The 18,263-nt window shown below is 46.2% G+C and overlaps 1 protein-coding gene across 9 annotated transcripts in view; it reads left to right on the top strand.

Annotated features, from left to right (window-relative positions):
* Nucleotides 1-18,078, top strand: part of LOC118223437 (misshapen-like kinase 1) — a 33,112-nt gene extending 15,034 nt beyond the window's left edge. For 2 of the 9 annotated variants that reach the window (XM_035409942.1, XM_035409945.1), the window contains 19 exons: nt 754-957; nt 1,265-1,435; nt 2,813-3,082; nt 3,380-3,459; nt 3,917-4,020; nt 4,149-4,243; nt 5,057-5,080; nt 6,148-6,305; nt 6,787-6,904; nt 7,373-7,474; nt 8,344-8,455; nt 8,879-9,034; nt 9,374-9,517; nt 9,756-9,890; nt 10,150-10,250; nt 10,370-10,519; nt 10,856-11,015; nt 11,828-11,967; nt 12,097-18,078. In XM_035409942.1, coding sequence (XP_035265833.1) covers nt 754-957; nt 1,265-1,435; nt 2,813-3,082; nt 3,380-3,459; nt 3,917-4,020; nt 4,149-4,243; nt 5,057-5,080; nt 6,148-6,305; nt 6,787-6,904; nt 7,373-7,474; nt 8,344-8,455; nt 8,879-9,034; nt 9,374-9,517; nt 9,756-9,890; nt 10,150-10,250; nt 10,370-10,519; nt 10,856-11,015; nt 11,828-11,967; nt 12,097-12,180 — 2,508 coding nt within the window. In that variant the 3' untranslated portion in view covers nt 12,181-18,078. Of the gene's footprint in view, nt 1-753; nt 958-1,264; nt 1,436-2,809; nt 3,083-3,379; nt 3,460-3,916; nt 4,021-4,148; nt 4,244-5,056; nt 5,081-6,147; nt 6,306-6,786; nt 6,905-7,372; nt 7,475-8,343; nt 8,456-8,878; nt 9,035-9,373; nt 9,518-9,755; nt 9,891-10,149; nt 10,251-10,369; nt 10,520-10,855; nt 11,016-11,827; nt 11,968-12,096 lie in introns of all 9 variants that reach the window. The other 7 variants (XM_035409941.1, XM_035409944.1, XM_035409947.1 and 4 more) reach the window with 6 other exon arrangements.
* The last annotated feature ends 185 nt before the right edge of the window (nt 18,079-18,263 follow it).

Here is an 18,263-nt window from a genome sequence, read left to right as displayed (position 1 = left end):
CGCAGTCCTGAGCTAGCCTGTGTAAGTGACTGTGCAGTCCTGAGCTTGTCTTTGTGACTGACTGCGCAGTCCTGAGCTAGCCTGTGTAAGTGACTGCGCTGTCCTGTGCTCGTCTGTGTGACTGACTGCACAGTCCTGAGCTTGTCTGTGTGACTGACTGCGCAGTCCTGAGCTCATCTGTGTGACTGACTGCACAGTCCTGAGCTAGCCTGTGTAAGTGACTGTGCAGTCCTGAGCTTGTCTTTGTGACTGACTGCGCAGTCCTGAGCTAGCCTGTGTAAGTGACTGCGCTGTCCTGAGCTTGTCTTTGTGACTGACTGCGCAGTCCTGAGCTAGCCTGTGTAAGTGACTGCGCTGTCCTGTGCTCGTCTGTGTGACTGACTGCACAGTCCTGAGCTTGTCTGTGTGACTGACTGCGCAGTCCTGAGCTAGCCTGTGTAAGTGACTGCGCTGTCCTGAGCTTGTCTTTGTGACTGACTGCGCAGTCCTGAGCTAGCCTGTGTAAGTGACTGCGCTGTCCTGTGCTCGTCTGTGTGACTGACTGCACAGTCCTGAGCTTGTCTTTGTGAGTGACTGTGCAGTCCTGTTCTCGTCTGTGTGACTGACTGCGCAGTCCTGTGCTCGTCTGTGTGACTGACTGCGCAGTCCTGAGCTCGTCTGTGTGACTGACTGCGCAGTCCTGAGGTCGTCTGCATAACTGACTACACAGTCGTGAGCTTGTTTGTGTAACTGACTGCATGGTCCTGTCCGCAGGAGTACAAGCGCAAGCAGCTGGAGGAGCAGCGGCAGTCGGAGAGGCTGCAGAGGCAGCTGCAGCAGGAGCACGCCTACCTGGTCTCCCTGCAGCAGCAGCAGCAGCAGCAGCACCAGCAGCAACAGCAGCAGCAGCAGGACAAGAAGCTGTACCACTACAGCAAGAACTCTGAGCCCAACAACAAGCCCGCCTGGGCCCGAGAGGTAGGGCGGAATACCCACACACACCTCCAGCCCCACCCTCGCTAACATCCCTTACATTCTGTGGAACATCTCAGGTGCAGAGTGACCTCATCCACCTCCCCAGCAGTGTGAGCTTGGGGTCCAGCAGATCTGATTTGCTAGTTAGATTTGGGGGATGATTGGATAGAAAGATGATTGGATAGAGGGCTTGGTAATTGGGCCGGGGCGCCCCGGAGCGTTCCCTCCGGATGGGCGGTGACTGCAGCGAGACGCGGCCTCGGGTCACACCTCCACAGAAGGTTCTTTCTCTCCTGCTTCTCTCCATCAGGTAGAGGAGCGCAGTAAGCTGAACAGGCAGGGCTCCCCCAAGATCTCCGCCGCCGTCTCTGACACTGCCATTCAGTCTCGAGCTGACTCCGTCAGCCAATCGGGCATAGCGCAGGCTGCCCTGACCCCGCCCATGCAGAGGCCCGTTGAACCCCAGGGTGGCCAAGGCAAGGTGGGTGGGCCTCATAGAGGGGAAAAAGGGGAGAGGTCAGCAGGAGTCTGTGTGAACATTTCAGGGCACCAAACTGCATGTTGTAAAAACCATGGGTGGTCACATCCAAGATGGACTTTTCCCACAGTCGTAACAACAACAACAATCGAGCAGCTCGATTCTCACCTTGGAAATGTTTATATTTGACTGTATTCCGTTGGCGAAACAAGATACATTGTGATAGGAAATTTGGGAAATCCCCCCAGGATATTGCAGGGTCAGAAATGAACTTGTGTGTTAAATTGTTTGTAACAAATGTCCACATTCAGAAAAGCACTTATGATGTTCTGAAAGAAAGGAAATCGGGTCAGCAAGTGTAATCTTGTAATGCATGTTAACTCCTGAATCTCCTCCCACTCTGAACCTACCAGCCGTCTTGCTCCTCTTTCTGCCCTCCCAGTTTCAGTCTCATTTTCTTGCATTTCTCTGAACCTTGGCAAGCAAACTTGTTTCTCTCTCCACAAACTCATTTGATTAACACAAGCATTTCGGTTGGTTTTCAAATCAAATCGTGTAATCAATTCAACGTTTTCATTTGCACGTGAAACATAATCAAAGTTTAGGTAATGCTGATGGCCACAGAATAATCTGTAAAATCAATCAGTGACTGAGCTATGCCTACTTTAGCTAACAATCTTGCAGGTTATATTTACAGTAGATGATAGCACTAACTAGCCACGATTAGGTAGCAAGAACAGCAGTGCATGGTCTCTATTAGATCTAGCTTGCTAGACAATGTTTACTATGTTTGATTTACTATGACAAACTTGTCTTGCAATCTAGCTTTCTAGCTAACTAGCTGTTTCCATAAAATAACTTTTGAATCATATACAGTCGGTAAGAGTGGGGCTGGTGCCTGAGTAGCCAATGCTGCTAGTTCTAGTCCAGTAGGGTGAGGGATGCAGGCCCTTCCATGAGTGAAGTTTGAACTCGTTTTGCAGGATGGTGGGATTTCAGACCCTGGCATTGAATAATAGGATGTAGGAGCAAGTTATGCAGTGCCTATGGGGATGTGCATGCCCCCTCTCTGTGATGTCATCAGTTATCGTACCCCCATCTTTAAAAGTGGCCTCGCTGTCTTTACCTCTCTCTGTCCATGAATATCCTGGGTCCTTTTAAATCTGCTTGCTTTCAATTGTTAATGATTTCCCTTTTCTTCTTTCCCTTTCTTTCACTCCTTTCTAATCCTTTACCCATCATCCTCCTCTCCTGTGGCATGGCCCATACCTTCCTGCCCATGGTTCTTCTGGGACTCTTCCCCCTAATCTCTCCTGCACCCCGCGTTCTCTTTCCTGCCTCTGCCATGCCCCCCCGGCCCGCCGCGCTGGCCCCCAGCAGTTTCAGATGGCCCACCTGGTCCCCCTGAAGCCGTACGCTGCCCCGGTCCCTCGCTCACAGTCCCTCTGTGACCAGCCCACTAAGACCATGTCTGCCTTCCCCACCCAGGATCCCTCCCCCACCCCCGCTCCCCGCTCCATCCCCTCTAGGCAAATCATGCGCCGCAACTCGGACCCCCCCTTCGAGAGCTTTGCCCCCCAGCCGCGTCCGATCGCCAGGGACGAGCGCGGGCCCTGGGTCCGCATGCAGATCCCCGAGCAGCCCCCCAAGGTGCGTGTCCTCCATCAGACCTTCCATCTGCTTTCTTCTGTCAGCCCTTACTTTCTGTAGACCAGGGAATCCTCCTTGCTTTTGGAGTCTTGTTTTGCTGTTGTGCAAAATGTTCTTTATCTTGACACTTTTTACAAGTGATTTAATTGGCAATGTTTGGTTTAGAGGTTTGGAGTGAGAGTGTGAACATGTGTGCAAAAGAAAAAGCAACTCTGTCTTTACCTCATGGTAGCTGGGTGGACGGCTGATTCTTGTCTGTGCGTTAATTATGTACTGAACTGGCGTTTCCTGCCCCAGGTGCCCCAGAGAACAACCTCCATCGCTGTAGCCCTGAACAGCAACGTGGCGCCGGGCGTCAAACACCCGGCTCGGGCCAGGTGGGTGCGGGTGTGGCCCTGGCCCACAGTATGGGGGAATGGCTGATGGGAGCTTCCGAATGCGCGTGCAGTGCAATTAAGAGTCTCCTTTTGCCTGCGCGTTTGTGCGTGAGCGCCAGAGCATATGTGTTTATTGTTTGTTGAGTGTGTTCCTTTGTGACCAGCGTGCATGCCTGTGAGTACAAGTGCGTGTGTGTGCACACGTCTTTGTTTTTATATACCTGTGTTTGTGTCTGTGTGTATGTGTGTATGTGCGCTTGTGTGCTCTTGCATGTGTGCAGTTGTAATTAGTTTCCTGCTGGGCTGTGTGCTCCACACTGCTGCCGTCTGGCCTTGAGCTGTGCGTCTGAATTGGATGTGTGAATGGGCCAAATGTGAGCACTGTAACCTGCCCCAGCGAGGACCTGGGCCGAATGGATGAACGATAATGATTCATTGTTTCCCTTCCTCCTGTTAGTAACCCAGACTTAAGCCATAATGACCGCTGGGAGAGAGGTGATGGGGTGGGTGTGGCATCCAACCAGCCCCAAACCAGCTCCCTGGAGAGACATCACATCCTGGGTGAGTGAGCCTGCTTTGTGTCTGTCTGCCTGTCTCCGTCTGCACAGTTTTTTTTTGTCTTTTTTTACTGATGCATAATGTTAACTAATGACTTGGATAACCCCGGTTTAAATGTTTGCGCTCTGCAGCATCTTCAAAGACGGAGTCGTCCCCCATTCTGCCCCAGGACGGGCGCCCCAAGCCAGCGGAGCCCCGCAGCTCTTCTCGGCCGGGTCGTCCCGCGGTGAGGTCCTAAATGACCGTCTAGCCCTCGAATAACGACTTATGTGACTGGCATGCTCATAAACACTCAGAACTCTATACAGTCTGATTTTTCCTGAACTTACTTAGTCAAATTAGGGTAAAGGGGCACTGCATTTCAGCTGAAAGGAGACCCAGGTATTGAACACAAAATGGAAAAATCTATGTAAAATCACTTAATAGGGTATTAAGCCATATTGTGTGGCCAACACAGCCTGTATGCTTAGAGTCTACAGCTTCCGGAAGTCTGCAGGAGGGGTACAGTGCTAATAATGCTTAAAGTCTTGTTTAGTTGATCCCTGCATTGTTCCAGGAAATCCCATAAATGCTCCATTGGGTTCGGTCCTGGTGGCCAAAAAGGGCCTTGTACAGTACCTGCATTGCCTGATTTGCCTAGCAGATGTTCCTATCCAAGGACATTTCAACACCACAGCTGGATATCTGATCAAAAGTACATCTGAAATGCCCCACCTTGGAGTTTATCTGCTGAAGTCTCTTTACAGCACACTTCTGCTGGTATATTCCTCTACTTGTTTCTATTCTGTCCTTTTTAGTTGATCAGATTTTCCAATGATCCTAGACTTTTTTTTTCCAGTTAACTTTAGCTTCCTCCTTCACTGTGTACCCATCCCTACACACCCTTCCTCACAGAAAACTGACTCTAAACTGACTCATCTCTCTCTCCTTCCCTGTCGTCAACTCTGTAATCACATTCCTTTTCACACTTTTCCCTCTCTTTTTCCTCATTCCTCCCCTGCTCTCCCTCTCCTTTACCTGTCTGTTCTCCAAAATGCAGAGTTATAAGAGAGCTATAGGAGAGGTCAGTACCCACATGTGTGTGTGTTTGCACATTATTTGTGTGCGTCACCAGTCTTTTTAAATGTTAATATTTACTGTTTGCTTACTGGACAAAGTCAAAGTCAAGATTAGACCCCAATAGGTTGGGAATAGATTAGATTTTTTTATGTCGAATTTTTTAATTTTGTATTTCTGTGGAATTGAAGAATAGATATTCAATTTTTTTGCCCATTTTCTTTTCTTTACACTGTGATACTGTTTCAAAGTCAATTTTCTTTTGTATAAAAGGGGAACTTCAACCTAAATTGATATCATATTGTCTTTTTGATGCTTCCACCGTTGGAAGGTTAAAAAAGTTGTGGTTGTCAAGGTGTCTGACTTGTTGCATCCCATATCTGAAACGTGCATCTTTGGCTATGCATCCCCACTGCACGTTCACAGTTCCTTATGCTTTTTAGGATTTCAGTAGTTTGAGTTCTGTTGGTAGTGCACAAAGATAGGATGTCATATAACTGAACTTCCATTTATTTTCCAAAGTCTAAATTCTGCCTGGTTATTTCCTGTCTCATTGTGTTTCACCTGTTTTATTACCTTTGTAGTAGGCCAGATACCAGCATGCCCTGTTAAAGCTTGTATTATTAAAGAGATTGATCATTCCATAAAACAAAAAGGATAACATTCAAAAGTAAACGCATGAAATGTATCACTCGGGCACATTTTTTTCTAGGATGGGAGGCATATTATTTGTAAAACTAGTCTGTTTACATTTTTAATAATGTTATTGGCAAACGGACCAATTTATCATCAAAAAGGTGAAGTTCCCCAGTAAAATAATGCATTGCTCTATAGCTATGTTTTTTTTCCTTATTGTGAGTATATAATTATCCTGTTCGTATGTGTTTGCACGTGTGTCTGCAGATGCTTGTGTGTGTATATATTTGTGTGCCGTATAGCACCTCCTGCTTCTCCATCCATTCTTGTGCGTCTGTGTCTGCATGCTTCTCCTCCTGCGCCTCCTGGGAGAGCGCCGCTCTCCGCGTATCTCTCCCCCTCCCCCCCTCTGACGGTTGCGTGCTCCTCTGTGTCCAGGACCACAGGTCCCACGTGAAGGAGCGTCAGGACGAGCCCCCGAGACCGCCCGCCAAGGCCATGGACTACTCCTCCTCCTCGGAGAGCGGCGAGAGCAGCGAGGAGAGCGAGGGCGGAGAGGGGCTGGAGGAGGAGGAGGAGGAGAGCCCCTCTGACCGGTGAGATGGAGGGACGGGTGGACAGCGGGACGCTTGCTCCCCAGTCATGTTATAAGTGAGCGGTTTGGTGGGCGGAGCTTTGTGGGAAGCTTCTGTGCTCCACATCACTAGAGCCAGCGTCTCCATTACACCCCACCCTACAAGCCCTTTTCCACATGATGTGTGTGACTTCAGTGATCTTTCAGGCTGCAGAAATGCTGCCACTGGTGCATGGCAAACACACCCTGGCCCTGCCAGCAGGGCCTTCATCAGCCACTCCGTTTCTGTTACCGTGCACCTGAGTAGGGCTGTATGTGCATGCCTACCCCATTACCACACACTCCTACCACATTACCAGCCTCTCTGCGCCCCCTTACCACCCTCTCCTACCCCCTTACCAGCCTCTCTGCGCCCCCTTACCACCCTCTTCCACCCCCTTAACGCCCTCCCCGTTCCCACCCTGATCACTGATGTCCATCCGTCTCCCACGGTCCCCTCTCAGTGTCCGTGATGCGGACTCTGACTCGGTGAACACCATGGTGGTCCACGATGAAGAGGGCGAGGCTGTGTTGCCGGTGCAGGCCGGAGGCTACGGGGATCAGACCATGCTGGTCCAGAGGGTGAGTTGCCTGGCTGGGACCAGCACAGAGCAGTGGGGGAGTGAGGCCAGGCACGCAGTTTGCTGCCCATTGTCAATATTTTGCAGATCAGTGCAAATGAAGAATAAAATGATTACTGGTAAAAGTTCAAAACGTTCATCTGGATGAAATGTAGGCAAGCAAACCAGCCCAGTTAGACTAATTTATCATTACTGAGTATTTCATTGTGAACTGCCTGTTGAGAGGAATCCACGAATCACTACGTCAATTCCAGTTTATTTACAGTATGTTTTGTGATGGCAGTGCACAATGCATTGTGGGATTGTAAAGAGAACAAAAATAATCACTTTGTATCAGTTGTCATATAAATCATGCATTACACAGACTACGTTAAGCTCTCTTGCTGTAGGGACTGACAGGTCAAGTCTAGCACAGAGGACAATGCACGTGTGCCTGTGTGGTGTTGATTTTGCTCCTGTCATTACGCAGACCCCAGAGAATCGCGGTCACAACGGCTACACGAACCTGCCGGACGTGGTGCAGCCGTCTCACTCCCCCACCGAGTCTGCGTCTCAGGACAACGCCTTCGATGTGAGGAGCCTCTCTCTCTGTCTCTCTATTTTTCTTTCTGTCTCTCTCTGTGCATACCTGTCTGTTTCACTAGTCTTGTGTGACTGTCTTTCATCCCACCCTATGTGTGATGTCTTCACCATCTGTCTGTTACTTTGCATCTGAAATATGTTTGCCCCCTCTCTGTAAGAAAAGGTCCCCAGATCTCAGAGTCCCTCGATGTCTCACCATGTATACGGACTACTGCTTGTAGTTACTCTGTGTTTCATTGATGCCAGAAGGTACTCATGTAACTCGGAGAGACTTTGAGTGATAAATCATTAGCTTCTAAGCAGTGTCTGTTTAGGAACTAGATCAACCCTCAGAGACCTCAGGTTATTTTGGCGTTTTTTTTTCCCCCCAATTGCACACCATCCTTTGATTGCGAGGAAATAAATGTCTGCATCCTCAGAAAATGCACTTTCACCTCCTGAATCATCATCCTCGTTACTAGAATGAAGGCGGATGGCCTGCAGTGGCGGCTTCACTGATTTTTATTTCGGCGTGTTTCTAAAGCGTTGCAGCTGCAGCGCGGCGTCTTCCCGGCGCTCGGTGTGTATTTTCGGCAGCAGGAGTGAGAGAGTTGTTTGACGGAGATTAGAGAGAGTGCTTTTTGATGCAACCGCGTCATGCGGTTTCAAAAGGTTAATGAGATCATTCTGAAACTTGCTGAATTTATTGTGCTGCTGCTGTGCGCATCACAAATGTGTGCACACACACAAACACACACACACTGTATACGTGCACACAGACATGCGCACTCATTCGCATGAGTGAGTATCGACTGAATGAAATTTGGCTTGTGCCAAAGTGTTGGAATGGTTCAGACGTGCTCACTTTCCTGATTTCAGTATCAGTTGCGGGGATTGATCAAGACTCCGGGCAAATCTTCCTTCACCACCTTCGTGGACCTGGGAATGTACCAGCCACACGGGGTTCCAGAGGAGTCCATCTCGGCGGCAGGTGAATGCCGCCGCGCGCCTCTTGGCACAATGTGCTCCTCTGTCGTGAGGGAGGAGCGCTGACATAAGCGGGCTGGGCCTCGTCCAAGAGCTCGGAGCCTCACACAGCTCTCCATTCAGCCGGCCCCTTCTGTGTCTGCATCTGTTAGCGTTTCTCAGCACAATGGTTTCTTTGGGTTTTACTCTTACTGTGTCTTACTGTACCTCCCTCCCTGTCTCTCTCTCTTATGCCATCCCCTGCCAGTTTCAGTTTTATTGGCTGTTAGGAGTGTTGCCATACCAAATAAAATTGATCTCAGTCGTGCTGATCAAGTTACCACACAAACAAAAATCATCAAATAATGTATGATATGAATTGCGTTCAGAATGCTTAATTTTGTATGTATTCTCCGCCGCATTGAGCTAAATGATCTCCTCTTGTCAGGTTTTGGCGCCAGGTTCGAGCAAATGAGGACGGAAGGGCGCAAGGGCTCTGTGGTGAACGTGAACCCGGCCAACACCCGGCCCCACAGCGACAACCCCGAGATCCGCAAGTACAAGAAGAGGTTCAACTCAGAGATCCTGTGCGCTGCACTGTGGGGTGAGCGAGGGCACCAGAGCCCAGAGAGAGAGAGAAAGAGAGTGCATACAGAGGAGAGTTGATGGATAGGGGTGTTAAGGGGGGTGGGGTCAGGTGGGTGTATGTTATTTATGCAGCAGTAACAGCACTGTCTTTGTGTCTCTGAATCTATACTGCCTATGTTGCTGACTGTCTGTTTTCTCTCTGCACACTGCACAGTTGTGTGGCTGTACAGTGTGGCGGGTCGTTTGTGCTGACTCTTTGTGTTTCGGGGTCGCACCCTGTGGAGCGCGTGTGGCTGCTCGTACAGTGGGCTCATTTGTGCCGCACGCACGCGTGTGTGTGTGTGTGTGTCCGCAGGGGTGAACCTGCTGGTTGGCACGGAGAATGGGCTGAAGCTGCTGGACCGCAGCGGGCAGGGGAAGGTCTACCCCCTCATCAACTCCCGCCGGTTCCAGCAGATGGACGTCCTGGAGGGGCTCAACCTGCTCATCACCATATCAGGTCACCAGCGCCCCAGCTCACACCAGCCGCATTCACACCAGGGCGTTCGTTTAGTCTTAACCAGTTTAGCCCTGTCTCCCGAGACTGGTGCCTTGCGCTAATGGGGCATCATTAAAATGGCCTCCTCTTTTCTATAGACTTATTTCCTGGTACTATTATACTGCGGGATTTTCACACAACTGTTACGTTAATTTCAGTGTATTTGAGTGGCGATGGTCATGTCCTCTCTTGCCCTCAGGTAAGAAGAACAAGGTGCGGGTGTACTACCTGTCCTGGCTGAGGAACAAGATCCTGCACAACGACCCTGAGGTGGAGAAGAAGCAGGGCTGGACTACAGTGGGAGAGATGGAAGGGTGTGTCCACTACAAAGTGGGTGAGTGAGCGGGGGGGGGTGGAGGCTGGGGATGCCTGGGGCTGCGGAGATCAAGGAGAGGGGAGAGGGTGAGACGGGAGGAAGGATGGGTGGTGTGGAGTGGGGGAGTGAAGGAGGCTGCAGGACATGTGAACAAGTGATGGGAAAGAAGGAGTAAGAGGAAGAAACCAGGCTGATGAATGGAAATGTGTGTATGTGTATACTTTAGTCTGCTGACCTGGTTTGCCTTCAACTGATAACTTCTGATTTCCTCATGCAGTGAAATACGAGAGAATCAAGTTCTTGGTGATCGCCCTGAAGAATTCGGTGGAGGTGTACGCCTGGGCTCCCAAGCCTTATCACAAGTTCATGGCTTTCAAGGTAGCAACACCTTTGACTGGAATGCATTCATGGCTTAAATTTTTTGTAAAATGCAATGTCAGGCCTCACCACCACATGTCTGCGTTTTCATTTCATTCCCCTCCATCTTCCCCCCACAGTCCTTTGCTGACCTGCCCCACAAGCCCCAGCTGGTTGACCTAACGGTAGAGGAAGGTCAAAGGTTAAAGGTCATCTATGGGTCCAGTGCAGGGTTTCACGCTATCGATGTTGACTCTGGAAACAACTATGACATCTACATCCCTGTGCATGTGAGTTTTTCTCATAGGCACCCAAACACACTGAGTACCGTTGCACTGTTGCCTCAATACACCAATCTCCCTTGTAAAGAGACATTTATAAAATGAAACTGGTTACCAGCAATTCCACTTTTTTATAGAAGTGTCAGATATGTTTTGTAGTTTTTATCATTGATCATTAAAATTTACATTTAAATACGCCAGGGTTATTTTTTTTTTAAAGTTGACGTTTTGATATGAAGAAACAGAACTCATTTTACTGAAGCCAGTCAGTAGAACCACACATTTCTTATAACACCAATGGATGGGAGTTTGCTTTTTTAATGAACCTCCCACCCCACACTTCAGATCCAGAGCCAGGTGACGCCCCACGCCATCGTGTTCCTGCCCAGCTCTGACGGCATGGAGATGCTGGTCTGCTACGAGGACGAGGGCGTCTACGTCAACACCTACGGCCGCATCATCAAGGACGTGGTGCTGCAGTGGGGCGAGATGCCCACCTCCGTCGGTGAGGAACTCTCTAGCCCAGCGAGATGTCGCCGTACCGCTCTCTCACAACCTGCGCTGGGTTCCTGAGCTTTAGACCTGAAATAGGATGAACCTCTGTGGGTCTGCTCTTAGTGCTGGGATGGGCAGCTGCACAGGGGGAGACTAAGCGTCTGTGGGAACTGGGACTGGTGGCCAGCAGAGGGCAGTGTCTCTATGGAGGAAAGGAGCCCCAGTGCCCATCAGCACAGTGATGGGATTCACCATATTGTAGGAGATGGTCTTTCAGATGAAACCTTAAACTAAGGCGCTGTGTTCATTAAAGACGCTTGCTGTAAGGAGTTGCCCGGTGCCCCAGCAAACATAATAAGCTGGTTCTGCCAACATCGAATAATCCTCCAGTTCATTTAGCTCCATAATTCCGTCCCTCTCCTCCTAAGTCAATGTGTGGTGCGTCTTCCTGTGCAAAATGGACGCCAGGCATCACCCAGGTTTGTGCTGCACATTAGTAGTGTTTCCCCCTTCACTGTAAAGCATTTTGGATCATGAAAATTGCTATATAAATCTATTATTATTGTTATTATTATTCATAATAATAATAATAATAATAGAAACTATTGATAATGATTCAAATAAAGATAAATGGTAAGTTCATAAACAAGCCTCACAACAACAAAAACAAAGCACCTACAGAAGAACCTACACAAGGAAAAATTATGTATTTAGAAACTGTAGGTAACAGTCACTCCCTTAACACTGTTCGGTGGTTCACTTCATGAGGACACAGCCCTGCTTGGCCTGTGCGAGTCCTGACTGCCTGTTGTTCCTCTGCAGCCTACATCTGCTCCAACCAGATCATGGGCTGGGGGGAGAAGGCCATCGAGATCCGCGCCGTGGAGACCGGCCACCTGGACGGAGTCTTCATGCACAAGAGAGCCCAGAGACTCAAGTTCCTGTGTGAGAGAAACGACAAGGTGAGCCACACACGAGCACAGAACGCAGCCCTCCACACTGGCTGTTTGCGGCAAGACAGTGGCAGTTGTAAAGGTCTGTGTGTTCTCTTTCTCTCTCTCTCTCTCTCGCTTTCTGTCCCTCTCTCGCAGGTGTTCTTTGCTTCTGTGCGTTCTGGAGGCAGCAGTCAGGTCTACTTCATGACTTTGAACAGGAACTGCATCATGAACTGGTGAAGCGGAGGCTGCCTTGTCTGCCTGTCCAGCCATCCATACATCTGTCCACCCAGCTCTAACCTTCATGCGTCAAGTAGGCCCCCTTCACTTGGGTAGAGTCCAGAAGAGGTGGGGGTTTGAGTGGATGGAAGGCAGAGAGGAGAGGGGGCTGGTTCCGGTATTTTCCGCAGTGTGGCCGATCAATGCTCCATTGCTTCTCTTGTATAGTTTCCTTGTGTGTGACCCTGCAGTCTCATCACCTGCCTTTAGTCAGCTGTCTTAATGAACTCAGAGCCCCACTGACCAACCCACTAACTGAGTGACACACTGCCTGACTGAAACACCCTGGACTGACAGACGGACAGAAGCTGCTGTACGAGTGACCCCGACGGCCGCTGAACTGATTCATTTCCTAACTCTTATCTGGGGAACGCATTGTTGGTCTTGATTTATGTGTATATATTTTTGTAACGGTTCCAAAGCTCCGAAGCCATTGTGAGTCATCTCTTCCTCCGCCTTACCGGAACTCCTTTTTTGGACTCGTGGGTTCCAAGTGAGGAGGGGAGGAGGGGCCTCATTAGAATTCCTTCTGTTCATAAAATACTAACAGAAACTCAGAAAGTAGCGCAGTGAATTGTAAATAGTTACTGAAGCAATGAACAACAAAGGGACGTAACGGTACCACTGATCCTTATCTACCAGTGTCTGTCTTTAGTGATCTTACGGGCCAGTCTGTTTGGTTGTTCTGTCATGGGCGTTTTCTTTGGGTGAAGGGTGGTGTGGATGTCATAGCGATCCGGTAAATATCGCACTGCCTGTCAGGTAGGATCTGGACTTGAGTCCCTGAAAGCCTTAACCCTGATTCTGATTTTCAGTAAATTATATATACATACATATAAGAATGTATGTCCCTGAATTTGGAGTTAACTAACCTGGTAATGTATTGATATGAGATTGATGCACAGGCTGCTGGCTGTTGTGTGTGAATACTAAGCTGCTGTGTGGAGGGGCAGGAAACAGTTCAGAATTTTTATTATCGTTGCATATAATGAGCAAGCAGAGAGGTTTTTTTATCAAGGTTTTCCGTTTGAAGCAATGGGATTTGCTTACCATTTTTAATCCTTTTGAAAAATCTCATTTTTATTTTGCTCAAAAAATTCATTGAGCCGTAAATCTCTTTAGAGGAAGTGTTATCCTCAAAACTATCGTATTCTGTTATACCCCATCTAAAGGCTTTACTTCAAGACCAGACCACAGACTTCTCTTTTTCACTTCCTGATTGACATCACTTCCCCCTCCTCCCCTATCCGCTGGCTGCCTGCTTGCCACTCATCAGCTTGCCCCACCTGCTGCATGCTTTATCTGATCGTTCTACCATATCATTCGGCTGTCAGTCAGTCTGCCCCTCCTTCCAGGTCATCTGCACTCCAGACTCCCCCCTTTTTACCTGTGTCACCAGCCCGATGGCCCCTCCCTTCTGCTGCCACCCTCCAACAACGTCTCCTCATTACCACAGCATTTTACTTGACCACTTTGTTACTTGAACTTGGGAGTTCTAGCTGGCCCGCGGTGTTGTGGGGAAGAGGTTCTTCATAACTGCAGACACTGCACAGCTTTAGTGCAGTGGGCTCAGGAGGTGTATAGGAAAGCTATTTTCAGAATGGTCCCACTTTTTTTCCCAGAATATCATATTCTTGTACCGTTCTGCGCGTTCGGGTAACATAATGTCATATATGTAAGTATGTGGCCTTTTTTGGAAGGGAGTGGGTTGGGGAGTTAAGCAGAGCAGCAGCTCAGTGGTCCACTATGTGGATGCTGGACAGCATCTGTGAGAGGCCATCTTTTTCCAGCCCTGTTTGTTATTAGTCTCAGAGGCTTCGCTCACTAAACCATTTTAAGGCTGGTTATTCCACATGTTTATATGAATATGCGTTTGAAATAGTGAATACATAATGTACATGATGCTTTTTTTAAAACATTTTTTTAAATAAACCAAAAGCCAGAATATCGTATATACCTATACATAGGGTGAACTCATTAAAATCAGGAAAGCTGTTAGATTTTTTTTATGTAGAGAAGAAAATAGTATATTCATATATACGCAAGAAAGCACTAGAATGACAGGTGCCTATATGTTGTGTTTAAGCACAGAATAGATTGTAAAATGAAATTGATTGCACTTTTTCAATCTTTTTTTTTTTTTGGCTTGCATATATACAGAACATAGTTTGGAACAAAGGCATTACTCAGAAACATCTTCCAAGCAATTATTTGAAGTTTATTTTGTGATTCCACCATATAACTCTTGTCGGGAATTTATCATTATTTTTCTCATTTATATTTTTTTCAATATTTTCACAAAATTATTGTGCCTCATTTCATAGTATAAAATAGGGTTGGGACCAATACATGGATAAATTTGTCCATGTCAGGATGAGTAAAATAAATATTTGACATTAGGTCTAGAGTGTGACAACTGCATCACTGCAAGTTACTGCTGATTAGTATTAGTATGTATCTCCCTGTAGCTGGGCCCTATGCAACTCAAGCAGTTCTCGCAGAAATAAGTTCACTTGTTTCAGACGTGCTCATGCCGTCAGTTTCCTTTTGTTCCCTCTTACTTTGTTCAGCCTTCAATGCATTACGTGAGTAATGCGGACAACCCTGATGTGAACAATCCCAGTCCTGCTAAAATGTAGCCGTGGCAAGACAAAGTATACAAAATTGTATCTCCAAACCTGTAAAAATTCAAATGATAATGGAGTTCTATTAACGTAGTAATGGAGTTACTAAAAAGAGGTTGCTTTTCACTGTACTGCTGTTAAGGAGTATGGCACTGTCAACCAAAAGCAATATACGCGAAGGTGGAGCAAGAGATTCATGTAATCGCACTGTTCTACCATAAATTGGTAAAATAATATTGTAATTGTAGCCTATATGCATGTGTGCTCACATGCCACCTAAGCATATCTTTGTGTTTTCTCACTGTGCTGATATTGGGCTCAGCAGGGAAATGACGTGTTCCTTCAGTGCTGTCCTGTCTGTGGAAAGCCATTGGTGCATTCAGGGTAATGCCGTTTGAAGTCAGCAGAGGGAGCTCTATATGTTTCTGCACACCCAGAGGCCCCAAATGAAGAGATTGTAGTGTGTAGCAATTGAAGGCTTTAAAGAAAAAAGGAGGTTTAAAAAAATATATATATAAATTGATGGTTTTAAAAGGTTTATAGGTTTAGTCTAATTTGTGGACTAGTACTGATTAATATAATTTTAAATGTATTTTAATGAGTAGCTAATTTGAGAGATTTGGAAGATGTATAATGAAATGTTTACAAGATATATTACAAGATTTATAATGAAAGATGAATAGAGAATGTATACAGAGAATTCAGAAAATGTTAGAGGAAATGCCTGGTAAGTGTGGCAGATATATTTGATATTTGGTTAGCATATATTTTCATTAAGGTAATTATAATATTTAATAAATACTGAGATTTCTACATTTTTAAAATAAGATTTATTGTAAATTGAAGCACAAAATATTTTGCAGAGAAAGATATAGTATATGTGGGTATATACGATATAACAGGGATTTGATTTGTCTTGCCTGTTTTTTGTGGATATGAACAAGAAAATCTGAGGGTGGGTGTGTGTGTTTATGCCTGCGTACCATTTTTGATCCAAGTGCAAATTTCTACTTGTGGAGGTGGTCAGGATGAAATCATTTGAGGCACCCCTCATTGAAGATGAGCTGACACCCACCCGTCCTACTGCAGTACCAGTCGTTCGGTTGTGAAGGTTGGGTTCAGGTGAGGTTTGCAGTCAGCCAGGGCACACTGGTGGACAGGGCGTGACATCACACGAGTTGTCAGCCGCTGATTAATTAGTGGTCTTACCTGGTGTAACTTCCCTGCAGTCCTCCTGTGGTGGTGAGTGTAGGGAGATGCTGTTTAGGAGAGCAGTCGTCTCCTTCAGGGACAAGTGGGACCCTGGGCCAGTTGTTGCTTCAGTCTGAAGTTGAAAAGATGGTGGACCCGTTATGTATACACTGGCTTTGGATTGGGGTGAAATCCCTGTAGGTTTGGGTCCGTATAACCTGGTGAGTCCGAATCCTGGCACTGCAGACCTACTACACTGTTAAAGTGGTTGTTTTGTATATGAACGCTGCGCTATTTCTCCACATTGCAGTACTCATGTTTCTGTTACTTGAGTAAGGTTCTGGTCTATTGTGGCTGCCCACTGCATATACATTTTTTTTAGCACTTTCAGTAATGCTAAACCTACAGAGGTTTGATACCCAGTGATTAAATGTGGTGTTGGAATGCGCAGATGGCTTTGGAGAAGAGTCTATATTTGTGTTATTGGGTGTGGTCAAAATGAATGTAAGCCAGCCTGTCTCCAGTCTGTCACTTTGAGAGCCCCAATCCAGTCCTGTTCTCAGCCGAAACACCACAAAAATTAGCTGTAAGACAGAAGGTCTCAAACTTATTACAAATTCAAATGCCTATTTTGGATCCATGAAATAAACGTGTTCCAATAACCTGCCTCTGTATGTGGATATTTGGTGAAAAGTAGCATGACAAACTGGTGGCTTCTCTGAGAGCGTAGCTGGAGACTGATGCTGGAGCATTTGGTCTTAACCTTAACTACTGTAATGACAACCACAAACTGAGAAACTATTATGCTCACATATTAATACTTGATCATTTTGTAAATTTTAGTCTGTAAATGGATTTAAATTTTTTTCTCTTGATTTTCTCCTTTTACTGTTCTTCATTAACTAAGGAGTGGACAGTGGTGAAAGTTTGAAGTTGAGAGTTGGTATCCTCTGTGATGGGTTGATTTTTTTCTTTTCTTTTTTTTGAACAATCTTTTCAAACATTTTGGTGTTTCTAATGTTCACATTCTGTTTTGGAGGGGGACCTTAAGATTGTGTTTAACAGACTAATGAGATTTCAAGTCTTAGGATTGTGTTGAATGAACTCATGAGTCTTCATGCAAAATACATGTAAAAAAATAAATACACTGATTTGTTGCAAATGCAAGTTGTGATGCCAAAAGCATATCTGTTGAATTATTTTTTTTTTCAGCAAATAAATACATTTCCACTGTGTGAACATCAATACTAATTTACAGTTTTCAGATATTTTCTGAGGAATACTTTCATGTCATGGTACACTGCCAAATACATGCCAATGCTTTTACTAAAGATCGGGGATTACATACTGCAAAACGTATTTTGTTACACAAATCTAATTTTAAAATTAGTTATTACTCTTGCAAAATCTGTATAACTGTAAATACAGGGGCCTAGAATCATTAGGTCCAATCTTACACAAAACATAAGGCTGTCAGTCTAATATGGCTCTCTGTTAAATGCATCATGCAAGAGCAGTTAACTAAAAAGAGTGACTTATGAACAGGAATATCTGACATTTGTTCAACACAGAAATTCTCCAGGCTTTCCTGGAGTAAGATGCAGTCTTCACAGCAGTCAGCAGAAAAAAAACTAGGCCTTGCTGGTCTTGGAATGGCAATGAATGAAATGGGAAGTATCACATGGAGTAAACGTACCATATATGTAAAACCATTGTTTACAGCTGAATATTGTTACACAAGCAAGTGGTATGTTTGCCTTTGTCTATAAATTGGTGCATAACCCTGATCTACAGCTCTAAGTAATCAAATTTTCGTAGGTTGACATACAAGATGCATTTTTTATGGGCTAATTGGCTCATCTAAAATGGGTGGAATAGGAATATGAGCTTTTTAATGATCAGTACTGTATATCAATCAGTCTCATCCTTTTAAAAAGCCAACAATAGATGTTTTTTGGGAAATAGCATCTGCTAATCCTAGGGAACGTTAGAATAGATACAACTGGTCTGTACAATGGACATCTAATAAATGCTTTTGACCAATTAGATGTTTCCTGGATTTATGTTTCAGAGAACCATTTTTCAGACCTGATTCCGTTCCCTGGATTTACTGGAAAGCTCTTGCTCATTACATTAGGAATAGACTTCCAAATTTCTGTCAACTCACTGATGAGATGGAGCAACAAAAAAAAAAAGCCTACAGAAATACAACAGAAGTTGCTCTCAATT

The sequence above is a fragment of the Anguilla anguilla genome, chromosome 3 (assembly GCF_013347855.1).
Source record: "Anguilla anguilla isolate fAngAng1 chromosome 3, fAngAng1.pri, whole genome shotgun sequence".
Lineage (NCBI taxonomy): Eukaryota > Metazoa > Chordata > Actinopteri > Anguilliformes > Anguillidae > Anguilla > Anguilla anguilla.
The sequence above is the reverse complement of the archived record's forward strand: the minus strand, read 5'-3'. Positions and strand labels throughout refer to the sequence as shown.